Genomic DNA, 17,371 nt, shown 5'->3' with positions numbered 1-17,371 from the left:
TTTTAATATTTTGTGCTAGTCCTTAATGTAAGTGTTGTAAACAAGCTTGCCTTCAGGTTATTAGGTCTTGTGGTGGAATGATTTTTTTTTTTTTTAAATTTATATATTTATTTATTTAACTGATAGAGAGCACACAGGCACATGTACAAGCCCGATGCAGGCTCGATCCCAGGGACCCAAGATCAGGATCTGAGCTGAAGGCAGACCCTTAACCATTTGAACCACCCAGGTGCCCCCAAAAGATTCCTCCATTAGAGAAGCCCCATGATTCTGGACTCAGCACATGATGTCACCAACACAGGAGTCTTTTTTTAGTAGGTGTTCATTTTGGTGACTTGGCCAAGAACTTTTCTTTGCCCTTTGATATGACCTCTGTTTATGGTGATTTTGTTTGTGGTGCTGATAGTTTTGTAAAACAATGAAAGTCTTTTAAATTCCATTCTCTTGGAGCTCTTCAAGCTGCAGAATTTTACATATATATATAATATATAAATGTTATATAATTTTTAATACTTATTTTAAATATTTAAATTAATTTTTAAAATATTTAAAATATTAAATAAAATATAAATATATTTAAAATATAAAAATATTTTAAAATATTTAAAAATTAAAATTAAAAATTAATTAAAATTTAAAAATTAAAAATAAAAATTAATAAAAATAAAAATTAAATTTAAAAATTAAATATTGGGCACCTGGGTGGCTCAGTGGGTTGAGCCGCTGCCTTCGGCTCGGGTCATGATCTCGGGGTCCTGGGATCGAGTCCCACATCGGGCTCTCTGCTCAGCAGGGGATCTGCTTCCCTTCCTCTCTCTCTGCCTGCCTCTCTGCCTACTTGTGATTTCTCTCTGTCAAATAAATAAATTTAAAAAAAAATTTAAAAAAATAAAAATTAAATATTTAAAATATTTAAAAATATTTTAATAATATTTTAAACATTTAATAATAAAAATATATAATTTAAAAATATATTTATATAAAGTAATTTATATAATTTATATTATATAAATATATATTTATATATATTTTATATATTTATATATATATATGTTTATTTTTTTAGTTCATGTCTTTTATTATTAACTCCTATACAATTGTTTGTCTTCTGGTTTGTCGAAGTAATAGTTCAGACAACATTTGCCACAATAATAATGTCTGTCCAACTGGCCAGCCATAAAAACTCCAGCACCATACTCAGTCTGAAGGGCACTCTGACGAAGGCGACGGATTTTTCCATTCTCATCCACCTTATTGTATTTCAGGATGGCCAGTTTAACCTTCTTTCTCTTATTCTTGGGAGTGGTATAAGACTTCCTCTTCCTTTTCTTAGCACCAGCACAAAATGAAGAGCGGACTCCTTTTTAACGTTGTAACCAGGCAGAGTATGTCCATCTTCCAATAGCTTGCCAGCAAAGATCAGTCTCTGCTGATCAGGAGGAATTCCTTCCTTATCCTGAATCTTGGCCTTCACGTCTTCTATTGTATCTAAGGGTTCAACCTTGAGAGTGTGGTCTTCCTTGTAAGGGTTTTCATGAAAATCTGCCTCTTGGTGGTGGTTCCACCGCAGATCGCAGATTGGGAAGAAAAGCCTGTAGAATTATATTCTCACCGGATTATAGATTCATCTTTCAGTCTTCACCATTTAATTTTAGAAATGGAAGCACCATAACTTGAGGTAGTAAATAGTAAGTAAATTTTTAATATGTTCAAATATGTTATTTGTTTTAATAGATACTAAGTCACTTTAAGACGTACAACTGTCATTATAGTGAATATGTGCAGTGAGGTAGGTGGTAATGAATGACTTAGTTATTGCCCAAATCTCTACTGCTCTTAGAAATTGGCAAGTAGTAAAAGAGTATACATCAAAGTAGCTCACTTCTTAGGGCATGCATTAGCCAACCGGACTCAACACAGCGAAAGCTTTGGAGCTCTTTGTAGAGTGTTATGGACTTTTGTGATTCTGGGAAGACATTACAGTCTTTCAAGAGGCATTTTATTCTAGTCCCTTCCGTGGTGTTGGCTTGAGCATTAGGCCGCTCACCAATCTAAAGTGCAAAATCTTATACTAGGAGGGGTAATTTTGGATAGGAACTGTACCTCTTAAAAGGAGGGAAAAGGGGACCAGTAATTCACTGATAGTTTGTATTAGACTTTTCATACTATAAAAAGGCGTATGGAATATTTTTAGTGAGCATTTTTATTAAATACAGATTGGGGAAACTGAATCAGAGCTGGTAGTGTTTCCCAGGATGAGTTTTGTAGAATATTCTATAGAATGTTACTAAATGTTACGCGAAATTAAAAACAAACCAAAAAACAAAACTTTCTGGTCATGTAGCTTTGGAAAGCACTAGATAAAATAAAGTTGAAGAGTTTTTGTTTTTCTAACTTTGTTGAGATATAGTTGACAATAGAGTATTGTGTGAGGTCTATAACATGCTGATTTGAAACCCATATACTGCAGCGTGATTACCACCATAGTGCCAGCTAATACCTTGATTATATCACATAGGTACCATTTCTCTTTTGTCATGAAAACACTTAAGATCGATCTACTTGGGTTTTTTCTTTTAAAGCAACTTGTACTATATTGTACAGTGTTGTTACTACACACGATTACAATGCTGTGTTTTCAATCCACAGAACTTACTCATCTTGTAGGGTTTGTTTTTGTTTTTAATGGCAGGAATTCTTGAAGCCTTCAATTTGTGAGTGTACCTTATAATTCTCTAGGATGAGGAAGGGGGAGGTGAGGCGGCAATAACACGCAGCATTTCTTGAACCTCTGTGGCCGTGGAGTCATGTTTTAGAGAGTGCCTCAGGAACTTGGTGTGCCACAGTACCTTTTGGTGAAACTGGTTTGGCTGAAATCATTTTACAGATAAAAAGCTAAGGCCCCAATAATTGAAGGTACTCACTCAAGTTGAAGAATCTAGTGAGATTCCAGATCGACTCTTAGATCATTGTTCTTTCTTTCTGTTGACAAAAGAAGGGCATTTAGTGGCTTAGGGGACATAGATTTAAATACATTAGGATGTAAGTATGATTTTCTTTGTCATCTTTTAAGATTTATTGAAGCTTAATGGCTAGTCCAAGGGCTCCAGGTCTAACCAAATAAGCCAGTGCAAGTGTTACTCCCTTCAGCCACCTTGCTGGCAGGCGGATTAGAGAGCAACTCTAGAAAGGAAGTTAAGGATTGCTTGAATCTGTTCTGTTTTCTCCCCCACTAAAGTCAGGGTAAACAGGATCTTTGTCCTCAGACCTTAGCTGTCACTGCCTGCTAAGTACAGATTTAATTCCATTCTCTGGATGACTTGTTAAATGGGTGTTAGCTATGTAGGCTGCTTTTGAAGGTTTTGTTTTTCTGCAGTGAAATGAAATAATAAAACTGTTTTCTTCTGTAGAATCAGATTAATGTCTGAGTTGGAGATTCACGAGAAACACATTCTTAACAAAACTTAGTTCCTGTACTGCCTTAAAACAGTCAGTTTCCAAATATAGTATCGAATATGTACCAGCGGTTGTGGGAGAATGGAAAGGGAGCCTCAATTAACTTAATTTAGACTCTTAACTGAATCAAAACTGCCAAATTCCTGGGAGGAAAACTTAGCATCTTACATGGAGGTATGATAAAAGTTTTAAATAAAGATTTTGTTAGGTTATAGCCTTAAGTCGTTAGACTTGTCCCCTGACAGTTTGTAAGTACCATGTGCCGGGGTGAAAGCTCAAGGAAGCAGCAGCAGCAGCGGCGGTATTTGGTTAATGCGGGACACTTGGGGTAATCGCTGTGAACAGTTACGTGAAAGACTTGAACTCCACTTTGACAAGTAGGCATAACTCTTTGATTTAGGAAAAAAAAAATTTGTGCCTTATAAAAAAATTGCTGTTTAATGTTTCCTTTTTTGTTTAAATATAGGATTTAACATGGTTCCTTATTAAAAAGAAAAGGCATTTCAGGAATATAGTAGCTTATATTACTTACATGTTGAATGTTTTCTATTGCAAAGATAAATGGTTGATCATAGTTTTGCCAGGCTGGTTTGACAAAACCAGTGGTGTGCATTCTTCTCTCCTTCTTGCCTCCTTCCCCCTCCCCTCCTCTCCCCCTCCAGTCCCTCCCAGCCCCCCACCACCCCCCACATAACTGGCATGGTTAATAACAAGTCTTGGAAAAAGAAAGAACTTCCTGATCATAACTGACAGGAAGTTTAGCTACAATTTTGTGCTTGGAAAACTGTTGAGAAAATTTTGGTAAGCACTAAGTGCTTTTCTGGAAGGAATGAGAGGGTGTTACGACGTAGGCTACGGATGGAGCTGGAGGTGGTAAGAATACTTAAGAGAAGCAAGGTCAGTAAGTAGTGTGGAACATGAGAACTGATCTGGGTCTATCCTTTTTCCCTTTTTAGAGCCTGAAAGGTTTTTTAAAATAGTACTGATACCCTTTATGCCTGAATGCTAAATACGGAACGTACTTCTTCTTATTTAAAAAAAAATTCAGGAGCGTCTGCGTGGCTCAGTCTGTGAAGCGTTTGCCTTCCTCAGGTCATGATCCCAGGGTTCTGGGATCCAGCTCAGGAGGGAGCCTACTTCTCCCTCTCTCTGCTGCTCCCCCTGCTTATGCTCTCTTGCTTTCTATCAAATAAATAAAATCTTTTTTAAAAATTCAAGAGTAGGGCGCCTGCGTGGCTCAGTGGGTTGAGCCGCTGCCTTCGCTCAGGTCATGATCTCAGGGTCCTGGGATCGAGTCCCACATCGGGCTCTCTGCTCAGCAGGGAGCCTGCTTCCTCCTCTCTCTCTGCCTGTCTCTCTGCCTACTTGTGATCTCTCTCTGTCAAATAAATAAATAAAAATCTTTAAAAAAATAAAAAAAAAATTCAAGAGTAGATGAGATAATTGATGGCATTTTTATGAATTTTAGCAAGTGAGTCCAGGTAATAATGTTACTGATGTTGTAACGAGAAACCTGTTTGTGTTTGAAAAGCCAGATGTCGAGGAGGTTGTTCCTATTTTCAGCTGTATTAAATCAACATGTCTTGGAAGTAGTCTTTAAAATAGATAAAATAAGATAGATAAAATAGATAAAAACTGTGGCTATATTTATTTTCAGTTGTTTCTAGAATGATGAAGTATATTCCTGTCTGTAAAATCAGTAAGATGTTTTGTAAACATATTAAGTTTTTTAGTTTCTCAACATTTTGCCAGAATATCTAAAATAGGATCTTTCCTTTAAACTTACTAACTTAACTATGCCCATAACATATTTTTTAAGTAGCCATATTAGTATAACTATGTTAGAAAAGTGGTGTTAATGTGGACTATAGACTGTGGCCATACTCTTTTTTGTTGTAACAGCATCATTGAGCCATTTTTATACTGATCAGACATTCTGATGGTATCTCTTAAAAGGCATCTTTTCTACTGTCAGAGTGTATGTACAAATATATTTTGTAATTAATTTGCTTTTTTATAGTTCTTTTTCAAAGTATTACCATTTGTGTTGAATATAATATGTGTCATTTTACAATGAAAATTTACTAACTAATTAACTGAAGGGAACTAGCCGTGGGTTTTCTGGTGTACTAATCGAGAAATAGCATTTTTTGACTTTTTCATGTCCTTTGAGTAGGAGAGTGAATGTGCACCTTGTGATTTGTTATTCTGTTTTTACTGGTTTGGGAATTGAGAACTTCTACTTATGTACTTCATGTTTTGGCAGCTTCAAGCAGCATAGAAATTTTTAGGTCTATTTTGAAAAAGCTGTGATAGGAATGTTACATACACATGTGACAAAGGTGTGTGTCAGTTACTGGATCCACAGGGACCCTCATTTTCTTGGAGAGTAATTATGTGTTTCTTTTGATTGTTATTTAAAGTCAAGTGACTTCCATCCTAACTGACATATCAGTTACTATTGAGCCAGAACTACTTCTAAGTCCTAAAGTATAATGCGTACCACGTCAGTAATATGCACATAATGGCCAGAAACCGGGCAAGAGCCTATTTCTTATTTCTCATTTTGAGATAAAAATTCTCCATACCTCATTTTTCTCCACTGTTAAAACTGGCTAGGGGCGCCTGGGTGGCTCAGTGGGTTAAGCCGCTGCCTTCGGCTCAGGTCATGATCTCAGGGTCCTGGGATCGAGTCCCGCATCGGGCTCTCTGCTCAGCAGGGAGCCTGCTTCCCTCTCTCTCTCTCTGCCTGCCTCTCCATCTACTTGTGATTTCTCTCTGTCAAATAAATAAATAAAATCTTTAAAAAAAAAAACAAAAAAAAAACTGGCTAGTCTTTCAGTTCTTTCTTTTTTGTCCTGGGAGGAAGGGTAGGGATAGTCTTGTGTTGGGCTACTGTGAAAATAATCCAAGATCACAAGGTTGCCCTTTAAATTTCAACAGAAGTAATTTGTTACGTATCAACATTATGAAAACTTAAAATTTTGGTATATCTTGCACTTTCAGAAAGTTCTCTTAACAGTTAATATAATCAAATTGTATATTGATATTTAAATTAAGAAAAAGTTTCCTTAAGTAACGGGACCTGAATGATAGTAGTTAATTACATGGCTTTGGTGTGCGCTAGTAACATTTTACAAATATATTTGCTTTAGCTTTGTGGGGAGGAAGTGTCTGATATACTTTTTAAACTTTATTATAAAAAACTAGAAATATTCACAAAGTATAAAGAGTTCTGTAATGAATCTGCATATATTCATCTCTTGTCCTCACCAGTTTAATATAATGGCAAGTCTTATTTGATCTACACACTATCCTACAATAGTTCCCTCCTGACAGCCCCCAGTGATTTTGAAGGAAATCCCAGACATCATGTAATTTCATTGAGAAATATTTCAATGTGTATCTCTAAAAGAGAATCAAATTATTTGTATTCCCTGTGAGTACTAGCTAGCTTTGTTGTGGAGAGGAAGTTCAAGAGTGCTTGGAAACAAGCCTGTTACTGCATTTTATTGTAGTTATTTTGCATTTAGAAAGATCAAGAGTTTATACTATGAGTATTTTACTACTCCAGTAACTCTCAAAGGATTTGAAATGTTGATTTTATAAATAACAGCTAAAAAACATTGTGAATTATCATCACGAATGTCTGTGGAGTTATGTGACAGTCCTCACTCCAGAGCTGCGCTGCAGTTTGCTTTGTCATTTGTTCCTGGCTCCTCCCTGCCCTGCCAAAATGTATGTTTCTTTATTTAAATGCTGAGCAATGGCATGTATAACACTTAGTTTCAGATGAAATTCTGTAAGCCTTGACATGTGTCAGAGAAGGAGCTAGTAGAGAGAGCAAGGAGGCATGTGTGCTGAGAGAGAATGGGGTGACCGCTGTGGCCGGGCCCCAGAGGGGCGGGCCTCTCCTCCTTCACTCTCGCTCCCCAGCCTCCTTGCCTGGTCTTGACTTTTTATTTCTTTTCTTGGTTCCCCTTTGGTTTCTATCTCTGCCTTCTCTTGGCCTTGACTTAATTTTGCCTGTGGCATTCATTGTCAGGAAGATTGCTGTGGAGGATGTGATATTATGTAGGGGTTGTAAGATGAAACCTTAACAAAGGAAAGCTTTTAAGAATAATTTGTTGGGCTTTAATTCATTTTTTATACAGATTTTATTTAATTAAAATAGCTGGATACCAACTTTGGGGTAGATTGAACTTTTCTATACTCTGTGGATGAACTACACAATATATCAAAAATGTTAATTTTGCAGACTTTAAAGTTTACTTTAGATGCTGTTATTGAAAAGATATGTAATAATAATTTTTCCTTTTTTGTTGTCTTTTGCTGCTCATTTCTTGGATGAAACTGATCCTGATATTCAAACGTGACTCTGCAGTTTACAAGGTTCCTTTGCAGCTCCCCTCTGGAGGTAAGAGTTTACTCCCTAACCTTAATGCTAGGGTCACTAATGGAACATCACTACTGGCATGTTTTGTTAGGCACTTATTTGGTAATTTAGAGGTGATCATTTTGTTTTAACTCATACTCTTCAATAATGGTAATGAGATGAATACGGACTTTTTTTAGAATAAGAATTCCTGTAAGTTACAGAACTGCTCACCTTCATAACAGGTCTTTATTTCTTTTAAGGACATTTTCTTTTTTTAAGTAAACTGAAATCAGTCTTGCATTGTAAAGAGCCTTATTGTATCTGTTTCGTAACTGTTGACGCTAGCCAAATCGTCTTAACTGCCCTGGCATTAACTGAGAGCTGGAGGAGTTGTGGGGGGCGTCGGGGAGGGGTGCTATTGTCAGGCAAGTTTCTGTTGGTTTGAGAGCTCTTTTTCAAACCCCGGAATTGATAAGGGAAGAACAAAGGACTTACCTGTTACTGAGCCTTTCTTAAACGCAGGCATGCTCCCTGCCTGTGTCTCCCTCCCCAACTTCTCTCTGGTCCTTTCCCTTCCCCCCTCCCAGTGCACTGCCACCTTGAGTCCTCATACTCGTTCTGCAGTGTAGAGCTGGGTTTCCAGTGATAACACTGTCGTATAAAGATACTGAGGAAAAACACCTGACCTGTGCGTTGACACAAGATGGGTAAGGCTTGGAGGACGGAGGACGGAGGAGGCAGCAGAGTGTGTGGCGAGATGCTTGCTCTCAGAAGCAGAGCTGGGTTTCAGAGCGTTCCTTCCCTTACTGGCCACACCGGGCAAATAGCAACTTCCCTGTGCCTGGATTTTCTTATCTTTAAAAACGCAGATGATAATTCCTACCTGTCCAATGAAGCAGTCGACATAGCAGCATTTTTTTAAAAGATTTTATTTATTTGGCAGAGAAAGAGATTATGCGGGGGGGGGGGGGGGAAGCAGGCTCCCCACGGAGCAGAGAGCCCGATGCGGGACTTGATACCAGGACCCTGGGATCATGACCTGAGCCGAAGGCAGAGGCTTTAACCCACTGAGCCACCCAGGTGCCCCCATAGCAGCATTTTTAAAGTGCTACTCAGGGACACCTGGGTAGCTGAGGCTCAGGTCTTGATCCCAGGGTCATGAGTTCACGTGAGTTTAGTAAATGAAGTGCTACTCAAACCTTAGCAATATTTCGTATTTTTCTCTGGGGCTGCACCGCAGCCCCACACAGTAAGATGCTCTTCTCTGCCTTCTCTTTGTTCTTCCTTCTGCTTCTGTTTATATTGCCTTTAGGTTCCCTTCCCCGTTCCCAGCTTGTCCAAATCCTGTCCGTCTTCAGGTTGAGCCTACACGCTTTGTCCACTGTCCGGCCCTTCTCTGCCTCTGCACACAGAGGCAATTGTTCCCTTTTCTGCTTCTGTGACACTGTGTTCACGAAATTCCTGAAGCATTGTGGGTATACAGTGTAGCCCAGTCTGGCACATTCAGTACTCTTAGAGACCAGTTTGATGATCGCCAGAGGAAACGGACGAGGCCAGAGAGTGCCATCCAGGTTTGGTTACATTTTCTAAATAATCCAGCATCAAGGGGGAAACAAAGCTCTGTTTGGACAGACTATGCGCTTTGAAATGTCGGCTCATGAGCAAGTCATTTCATCTTTTAGTTAATCTAAAAATGGAAATGGTGATATTTTATGGTTATTAAAACAAAATGAAATAGTGTGTGACAAACACTGAGCATAATGCCTGTCACATAGAATTTTAAATAAAGTTTACTGCAAGAACAATAAAAAAAACACACCATAAGAAATTTGAAGACAGTATAAATTATATAATTTACTCTTTAGTTGATGAAGCATTTTTATAAGTATAGTAAGATGGGAAGTATCACAGAGGAAAGGATTGAGAAGTAAGATTTGCTTCTGTTAAAAATCCGTAATTTTGGGGGTGCCTGGGTGGCTCAGTTGTTAAGTGCCTGCCTTCAGCTCGGGTCATGATCCCGGAGTCCTGGGATCGAGCCCCACGTCTGGCTCCCTGCTCAGCTGGAAGCCTGCTTCTCCCTCTCTCACTCCCCCTGTGTGTTATCCCTCTCTCCCTGTGTCTTTCTCTGTCAAATAAATAAATAAATATAATCTTAAAAAAAAAAAATCCTTAATTTTGTTCATTAAAACGTATATAGATAGAAGGCAGTTTGGGGAAGGTGTGATAAGGTTATTATACTTAATGATCTCCTGGAATCAATTTTAAAATGTAGTACTTTCTTTCCCATGACTTTTGGTTGTATTTTATGAGATAGTGTGGGGAAATACCAATGGTAATAAATGTTTTAAGAGTTTAACCTTGTAAGTAATCAAAGAAGTATAGTTTAAAAGAATAGTGATAAATGCTTGCTTACCTATTTAGATATCTTTTTTTTTTTTTTTTCTAATGAATGCTTAGGAAGATCGATAGGATGGAATGTTTTTAAACTTTGTCTTTTAGAGAAATCAGTTTGGTCATCTATATAAATTCATATCTGTGGGTTGTGTGCCTGAGTAATTCTAGGCTAAGAATCACTGCCTGAGAAATAATGAGAAGTGAGGACAAAACTTGCATAAATGTTTATTATAGCATGATTTGTAATGGCAAAAAAAATTATAAACAGTCTAAATGTCCAGCAGTAGGAGAAGGTCAAGTAAATAATGGTACAGACAGCCATATTACGGATAGAACGCTCGACAGCCATTAAAATGGGGATTATGCATATACATATTCATGAGTGTTGATGAACAAAACAGTGATAGAAGTAGGATGTAAAGTTATACATATAAATCTCATTTTAAAAATAATTTAAGCATACAGAAATTAGTTACAAAGAAGACATACAAGATGTTAAATTTTTTGATCCTTTGCTTTTCCATGAAGGGGCCACAATGGGGAGACGAGAAGCGGTGGCTTTTGTCATCAGTGTTTGGGAAGTACATCAGGCAGGTTTGATTGATGTGCAAACAGGATCTAGTTTTGTAGGAAAAAGGTGGGTGGGGAGAAATTGCAGGAGCTTAGGTGAAGAGAATGCCGCTTAAGGTCTCAGGTTGGACTCTGATTTCAGCAAGAGCTCTGAGGGGAAACCAGGAAGAATGGGTTTGAGCAGAAGACATTTAGGCTGGATTGGTTTACCTGGACATGGCGTGAGTAAGGAGGCTGGAGCTTGCTGTCCGCGGCACTCCTGGGGCAAAGATCCTTCTAAATAGACCTCACCGATAGACTTTTCTCAAATGTAAGCCCAGTGAGAGAGGACCCTGTTTTTCTTGTTTCGTCTGTGTGTCTGGTTTTAGTATAATAAATAGTACAGTGGAGGCTGTGGGTAAATATTTGTTGAATGAATGGATGGATGAATGAATGACTGAGCTGGGTGAGGCTGAGGCTGCAGAGAACAGGGTTTTACCCATAATTTGGCAGCGGTCAGCTAAAAACACACAAGGCCTGATATTTGTGTTTCGATATGGTTAACAGTCTTTCTAGCAAGATTGTAGCTACTTAAGATCAGGATCTTCATCTTTTTTCGTCTTTGGACGCTCTCAGGTATAGATAGGACTTGGAGTTTGCCAACTGTACAGCTAGAGTTATACCGAACAGATATATTTTTTTAAATTATATCTGGCTAAATATTGAGAATCTATGTGCAAAAGCTTTTCTCTTTGGTGAAAAGTAGAGGGAAAGTATGATCAAATTTTAGTGATAGTTTCTGTCAATTTCTGTCTGATCTGCTTTCTCCACTTAATGATCTGGAGTTGTGTTTTACCTTGTTTAAATATCTCTTTTCTTACTGAGCTTATGGACTTGGGAAAGGAAAAAAAAAAGTCAAAATTACAGATGACCAGTGTGCTTTTCTTTACTTGAAGTATTTGGGATATACTTTGAGGGCTTTCTGTTGGAATTTTGCAGAGGCTTCCTGATGACCTAGTTAGTGGCTGCTACCCCAAATTTTCAACAGCACTGAGCTCGGGATTCTGTTCCTTTGCCACCTCACAGAGCCTGCAAGCCAAAGTAAAGCCAAAGCAGGAGAGTGTTAGGAGTCCCAAATGCTTAATTTGCCATTGCGCTCATGTTTTAGCTGGAGAAGGAAAGTTACACATATGGTAAATACCAAAACACCTTCCCTAATTTTGATTAAAAGAAAAATCTGGTAGAGACCATAAAATACATGAGTCTTGCAGTAGAAAATGAAGACTACTTTAAACTTCACTTTGTCTACAAAACTAGTACAAATGAGCCATGTCCCTTTGTTGTAAGTCCTAAACAGTTAACTGCCACATGAATCTAACGAAATTGTCAGGTTATAGTAATTACATCAGTAACTTGATCTGCTGTCATTTGAATGGAGCCATGTGTGGAGAGTCAGTTACTTCCCTCTGTGGGGCTGACCCTTTTACATTCCTGTAAGCTGAAGACTAATAGAGCTCATTAAGCTTTATGGGAAAAGAGCTTTTATCACCTCGTCAAGTCAGGCAACATATTTCCATTATATTCCTAATTTCATGTGGCTCTGTGGTTGCTGATGTGCACTCCCCTACTAGGTTCACATCGGCCCTCTTCCTTACAGACATTTTTATTGACATTTCTAAGTCTGAATTACATTTTGTGTGGCACCACCTACAGATGTCTTCAATTAAATGCAGGTAAATAAAGGGGATTATATATCAGAAGCTAAAAGATTCTTAAAATTCTCTTCCGAATCAGACTTTGCCAGCCAGTCCAGTAGGGTGCAGTCTTGTCGGCATTTCGGAGGCAGAGAGCGACAGGAGAGGTGTTTGTAAGACATTTCACCATGTGTGAATGTAGGTGGCTTAGGTTCTGTTAAGGTTTGTCCTTCCGATTTCATTTCAAATCAGTTAGAGTCTTCATTTAGTAGGTATCATAGTCACTTACTGAGATGTTAGCACCTGTAGTGGATGGGTGCAATGCTAAGCTCTTTGCTTATGTTGTTTTAATTCTCATAGAGCGTCTGTGAGGTAGATATTCCCAGGTTTGTTCTAAGGAAAATTGAGCCCGGAGAGGTACATTGGTTGAGCACAACATCACAGCTGTTGATATGTGGCAATAATAACAAGGTAGAAAGGAGAAAATGAAATAATCTATAAGATTTTTTTTTTAAGTTTTAATTTTCATTCTAATCAGTTAACGCATAGTGTCATATTAGTTTCAGGTGTACAATATAGTGGTTCAGCAGTTCCACACATCACCTGGTGCTCATGATGACAGGTGCCCTCCTTAGTCCCCATCACCTGTTTTCGCCGTCTCTCCTCCCCACCTCTGGTAATGCTCTAAGATTCTTGCACTATGTGAAGTGATAAGTTCGAGATGTATTTTGTAAACCCAAGGGCAAGATTTCTCAAGATTGGCACTACTGAGGTTTTGGATCCATGAAATCTTTCTTGTGGGCGCTATCCTGTACATTGTGTCATGCTTTGCAACATCTCTAGCTTCTACCTAATAGATGCCAGGAGCACCCTCCCCCTGAATTGAAACAAAATGTCTCTAGACTGCCCGATGTCCCAGAGGGGTGAATTGACTCCCTCTTGAAACCACTGCCCTAGAGCAGTCTTAGAAACAAAGAGATCCAGTTGATAAGCCAGTCGTGAAGATAACGGCCAGGATAGCATGTTTTCAGTCTCAGGAGAGGCCGAAAGGAGGAGAGGTGAACAAAGAAAAGTGAGACGGACAGCAAACAGCAAGAAGTCCAGCACTGCTGAGTGCACTCAGTATAAATGATCGGAACCGGGACTCTGCTGTCGACATGTTCCGTATCTACACTGTCCCAAGCACATGCATAGCTAGTGGTCGTACGTAGATACTGAGCTTTTTAGGATCTGAATTTAAAATTTTAAGATTTTAGTGAACTTACGAAGCCGCATATGGCCAGTGGCTCTCCTATTGCACAGTACCTATCCAAACACTCTAATTAAAAGTTAGAGATTGTCAGATTAGATTAAAAAAAAAAAAAAAAAAAGGCAAGATCTACCTTAACTGTGCTGACGTGGATCATTTAAAAGTAAAAGGCCAGAGTAAGGCAAACCACGCAAATGCTAATTGTGAAAAAGTTGGAATGGCTATATATTCTTATCTGACAAAGCAGACTTCAGGGCATGGGCTGGCAACTGAAAGGAAGAGGGACATTTCATAGAGCTAAAAGGTCAGTTCATCATACAAAGACGCAGTAATCCAAAGCGTGAGACAGTCATAGAGCCCGGGAACACCTGGAGCAAAAGCCAGCGGGACTGAAAGGGGAAGGAGTCCGGTCCGCTGTGGAAGGCGGGGACTCTAGGACAACCTTCTCCGTAGTCGGCAGAAGACTAGAAATTAGGAGGACTACAGGAGATGTGAACAGTACTGTCACACAATTTTACTTCATTGACCTCTGCCGAACACTGTACCCAACAGTGACAAATGACGTATTTTTTCAAATACACAGGGAACATTCACTAAGATCAGATGCTGTACCATTATACAGAGCTCAGTAACGGAAAGGATCAAAATCATCCCTGATCACAATGGAATTGTTAGACTCGATAATAGAAAGAACTCATAGCTCAGTAGTAATAAGACAATGTAGTTTAAAAATGGGCAAAAGACTTGATTATGTATTTCACCAGAGAAAACATACAGTTGGTTAATAAGCTCATGAAAAGATGCTCACCGTCCATTAGGGAAATGTAGATTAAAACCACAATGAGATACCACCACAAACCCCGGACAAACCCCGGAGAATGGCTGTAATCAAAAGACAGTAACAGGTGTTGGCAAGATGTGGAGAAATTGGCAACCTTAGTCACTGTGGGGACGGTTAAGATGGTATAGCCATGGTTTTGCATTTCTTCAAAGACAGGGTTACTGTTTGACCCCAAAATACAGGAATATCCAAGCAAAATGAAAAATAGACGTCCAAAGACTTGGATGTGAATGTTCATAGTAGCATTATTCATAATGGCCAGAAGCTGGGAACAATTGAAATGTCCGTCAGCTGGTGAGTGGATAAACGTCTGTGTGTACAGTGGAGTACTGTTCGGCTATAACGGGCACCAGTTGTGATATAGGTTACAACGTGGGTGAACCTTGAAAACATTACGCAAAAGAAGCCAGACACAGGGGGCTACATACTGTGTTTCAGTTTTAATGAATTACTCAAAAAAAGGGAAATTTAGAGAGGCGGAAAGCAGATGAGTGTAATTAGAGGTAGGAAGTGAAGGATTAAGTACATACATAGGGGGCTCATAGGAGCTTTGGAGATGCTAGAGATAATCCCAAATTTGATTGTGGTGGTGATTCCACAATTCTATAAATTTGCTAAAAATCACAAAATTAACGCTTAAAATGGGTGAGTTTTTATCATGTGTAACTGAAGCTGGGGGAAAAAAGGCATATATCATTTCTTCATCCTTTAATTTTCTAAAATGTAGAAAAGATCTGATTCAACTTGGTATCTTACTTCCTTACTAACCCCTAGTTGTGGTGTAGTGTTTGCAGATTTAGTATTCCCCAAGATAGTGTTATATATTGAAATAGATGTGTTTGAAGGAATATTAGCTATTTAATTAATACTCTTAATTTTAAGTGTTGGCCATTAGTGTATTTCGATAGTTTGTAAAACCATCTTTCCCACCTTTTTTTTGAAGTTGAGAGCGACTTCTCACTTGGAGCTCTGTGACAGCCTGGAATAATGTGGGCATCTGGGTGCCTCTGTGTACACTGATTGCAATCTGCATGTAGTAGCAGGAAAAAAAGGACCATTAAAAACCTAACCATCTCTTTAATCTGCAAGCAAATGAAGTATCATTGCTTGGGGTGGCTCTGGTAGATATCAGGATACCTTCGGTGGCCAGAATTTGGAAGAGGGAATGGCTGTTACCAAGGTGGGTTCTGTAGAGTTGAAGGGAGCTTGCAGAGGTAGTAGTCAAGGGGTGACGTGGAGAAGATTGAGCTGTTAAACTTGGAAAGGGAGTTAAAACCGTTTTACCAAACAAGGAGGATGCTGTGGATCTGATAGCCTGGGAGCTATGAGAGAAGCTGGGAAGAGGGTTCAGCTGGGTGACTTAGACGAGCTTTCATCTGCTGTCTGGTCTGGGGCCTGGGAGCACCAGCTGTGCGTAGAGAGCCAGGACCAGGGCAGACAGAGGTATTGACCGAGGGCTAGATCTCAGAGAATGGTTGTCAGGCTGCTGTTGGTACTGAATAATTTAAAAAGGAAAGCTAGGCTGTGCCTACTGGATAAAAGGGAGTTCAAGTGAGAGGTGCTGTTTTTTCTAGCTAACGTGGGTTGGGGAAGAGTCCTGTAGTTTTCAGGCTGGGTCTCGTGTGCTGTAGAATCAGGCTGAGTAGTGTTGGGTGGAGGCACCAGTTTAGAATTCTAGAGATAAGATAATCATTGGGATTATCACTTGATTGCTTTCTCATTCCCTTAGGTCTCAAGGGTTTTGGGAGCTTGTGGCTGGGGCGGGACGGCTGCTGAGGCCACTGACAAAGAATCAGTTGAACTAAAGACATTTCCTGTTTGCCCTCTATTTACTTCGGTAAGCAGGGCGTAAGCATCTTTTCTGCGGTAGTCGGAAGAGTATTCCCTGGGCTCACACCCAGCAAGTGCTGGTGGAATTCAGCGTGCTTCTGGGTATCGCATGACAGTTGAGCCAATGTTACTTGAAACTTTATGTTTTAGAATGAAATCGTATAAACTGGAAGTCTTTTTCTGGAATCCAGTCTCCTGTGATAAAAATATCAAAATTCTGAAAATAAGAGAAAAAGTACTAGAATAAAAAAATCCAGACCTTAAAGAGGAAAAATGCCATAAATTTCCTTGTTGAAGATGTTTCTGGCGTGGAGCTTAGATTAGTTTAGGCTTCTTAAAATCCAAGTCCTTTCCCAGGTACCTTTTTGCCAGATCAGTCTTCCTTTAGCAAGTAGTTACGGTTTTCATCATTACTCCAAGGATCTTTCAACTGTGTTCAAAATTAAGGTCATCTGCCTTGACAGTTTTCATTACCCATTACATGTGCATGAATGCTTCCGAAAATGTTTGAATGGTAAATCCTGGGGTGGATTAGTTTCCATGGGGATGTCAGTCTTGTTTGATGTTTGCAGTCATTCAGTTTTAAATAAAAATATCAGGCTGGGTTGTAACTGGGGGGATGCGTTTCCCCTCTGTAAGAAAGAGCAGAAAAACAGGTCACAAATTGAACTGATGTTAAATTTAAGTTTCATTAAGGTAGTTACTCTTGATTCTAAGGTGTTTGTCGTAGTCTTCAATAAACTTTTTAAAAGATTTTATCTATTTATTATTTGAGAGAGAGAGAGAAAGAGAGAATGAATGAGAGAGAGCCTTAGAGGAGAGAGGTCAGTGGGAGAAGCAGACTCCCTGTCAAGGAGGGAGCCTGATGTGGGACTCGATCCTGGGACTTCAGGATCATGACCTGAACCGAAGGCAGTCACTTAACCAAGTGAGCCATCCAGGCTCCCATCTTCAATAAATATTGACTAATCTGTAGAATT

At 39.1% G+C, this 17,371-nt stretch overlaps 1 protein-coding gene and 1 pseudogene across 9 annotated transcripts in view; one reads left to right on the top strand and one right to left on the bottom strand.

Moving 5' to 3' along the window:
- The window catches only part of ATE1 (arginyltransferase 1), a 166,255-nt gene that overhangs the window by 45,004 nt on the left and 103,880 nt on the right, over positions 1 to 17,371 (top strand). For all 9 annotated transcript variants that reach the window (XM_032311904.1, XM_032311905.1, XM_032311903.1 and 6 more), the window contains one exon: positions 7,841 to 7,873. In XM_032311904.1, coding sequence (XP_032167795.1) covers positions 7,841 to 7,873 — 33 coding nt within the window. The remainder of the gene's footprint in view (positions 1 to 7,840; positions 7,874 to 17,371) is intronic.
- On the bottom strand, positions 1,066 to 2,660 carry LOC116573577 (annotated as a pseudogene).

Source organism: Mustela erminea, chromosome 14 (assembly GCF_009829155.1).
Source record: "Mustela erminea isolate mMusErm1 chromosome 14, mMusErm1.Pri, whole genome shotgun sequence".
Classification (NCBI taxonomy): Eukaryota; Metazoa; Chordata; class Mammalia; order Carnivora; family Mustelidae; genus Mustela; species Mustela erminea.
Note: the sequence above shows the minus strand (reverse complement) of the source record. Positions and strands in the feature narration are given on the sequence as shown.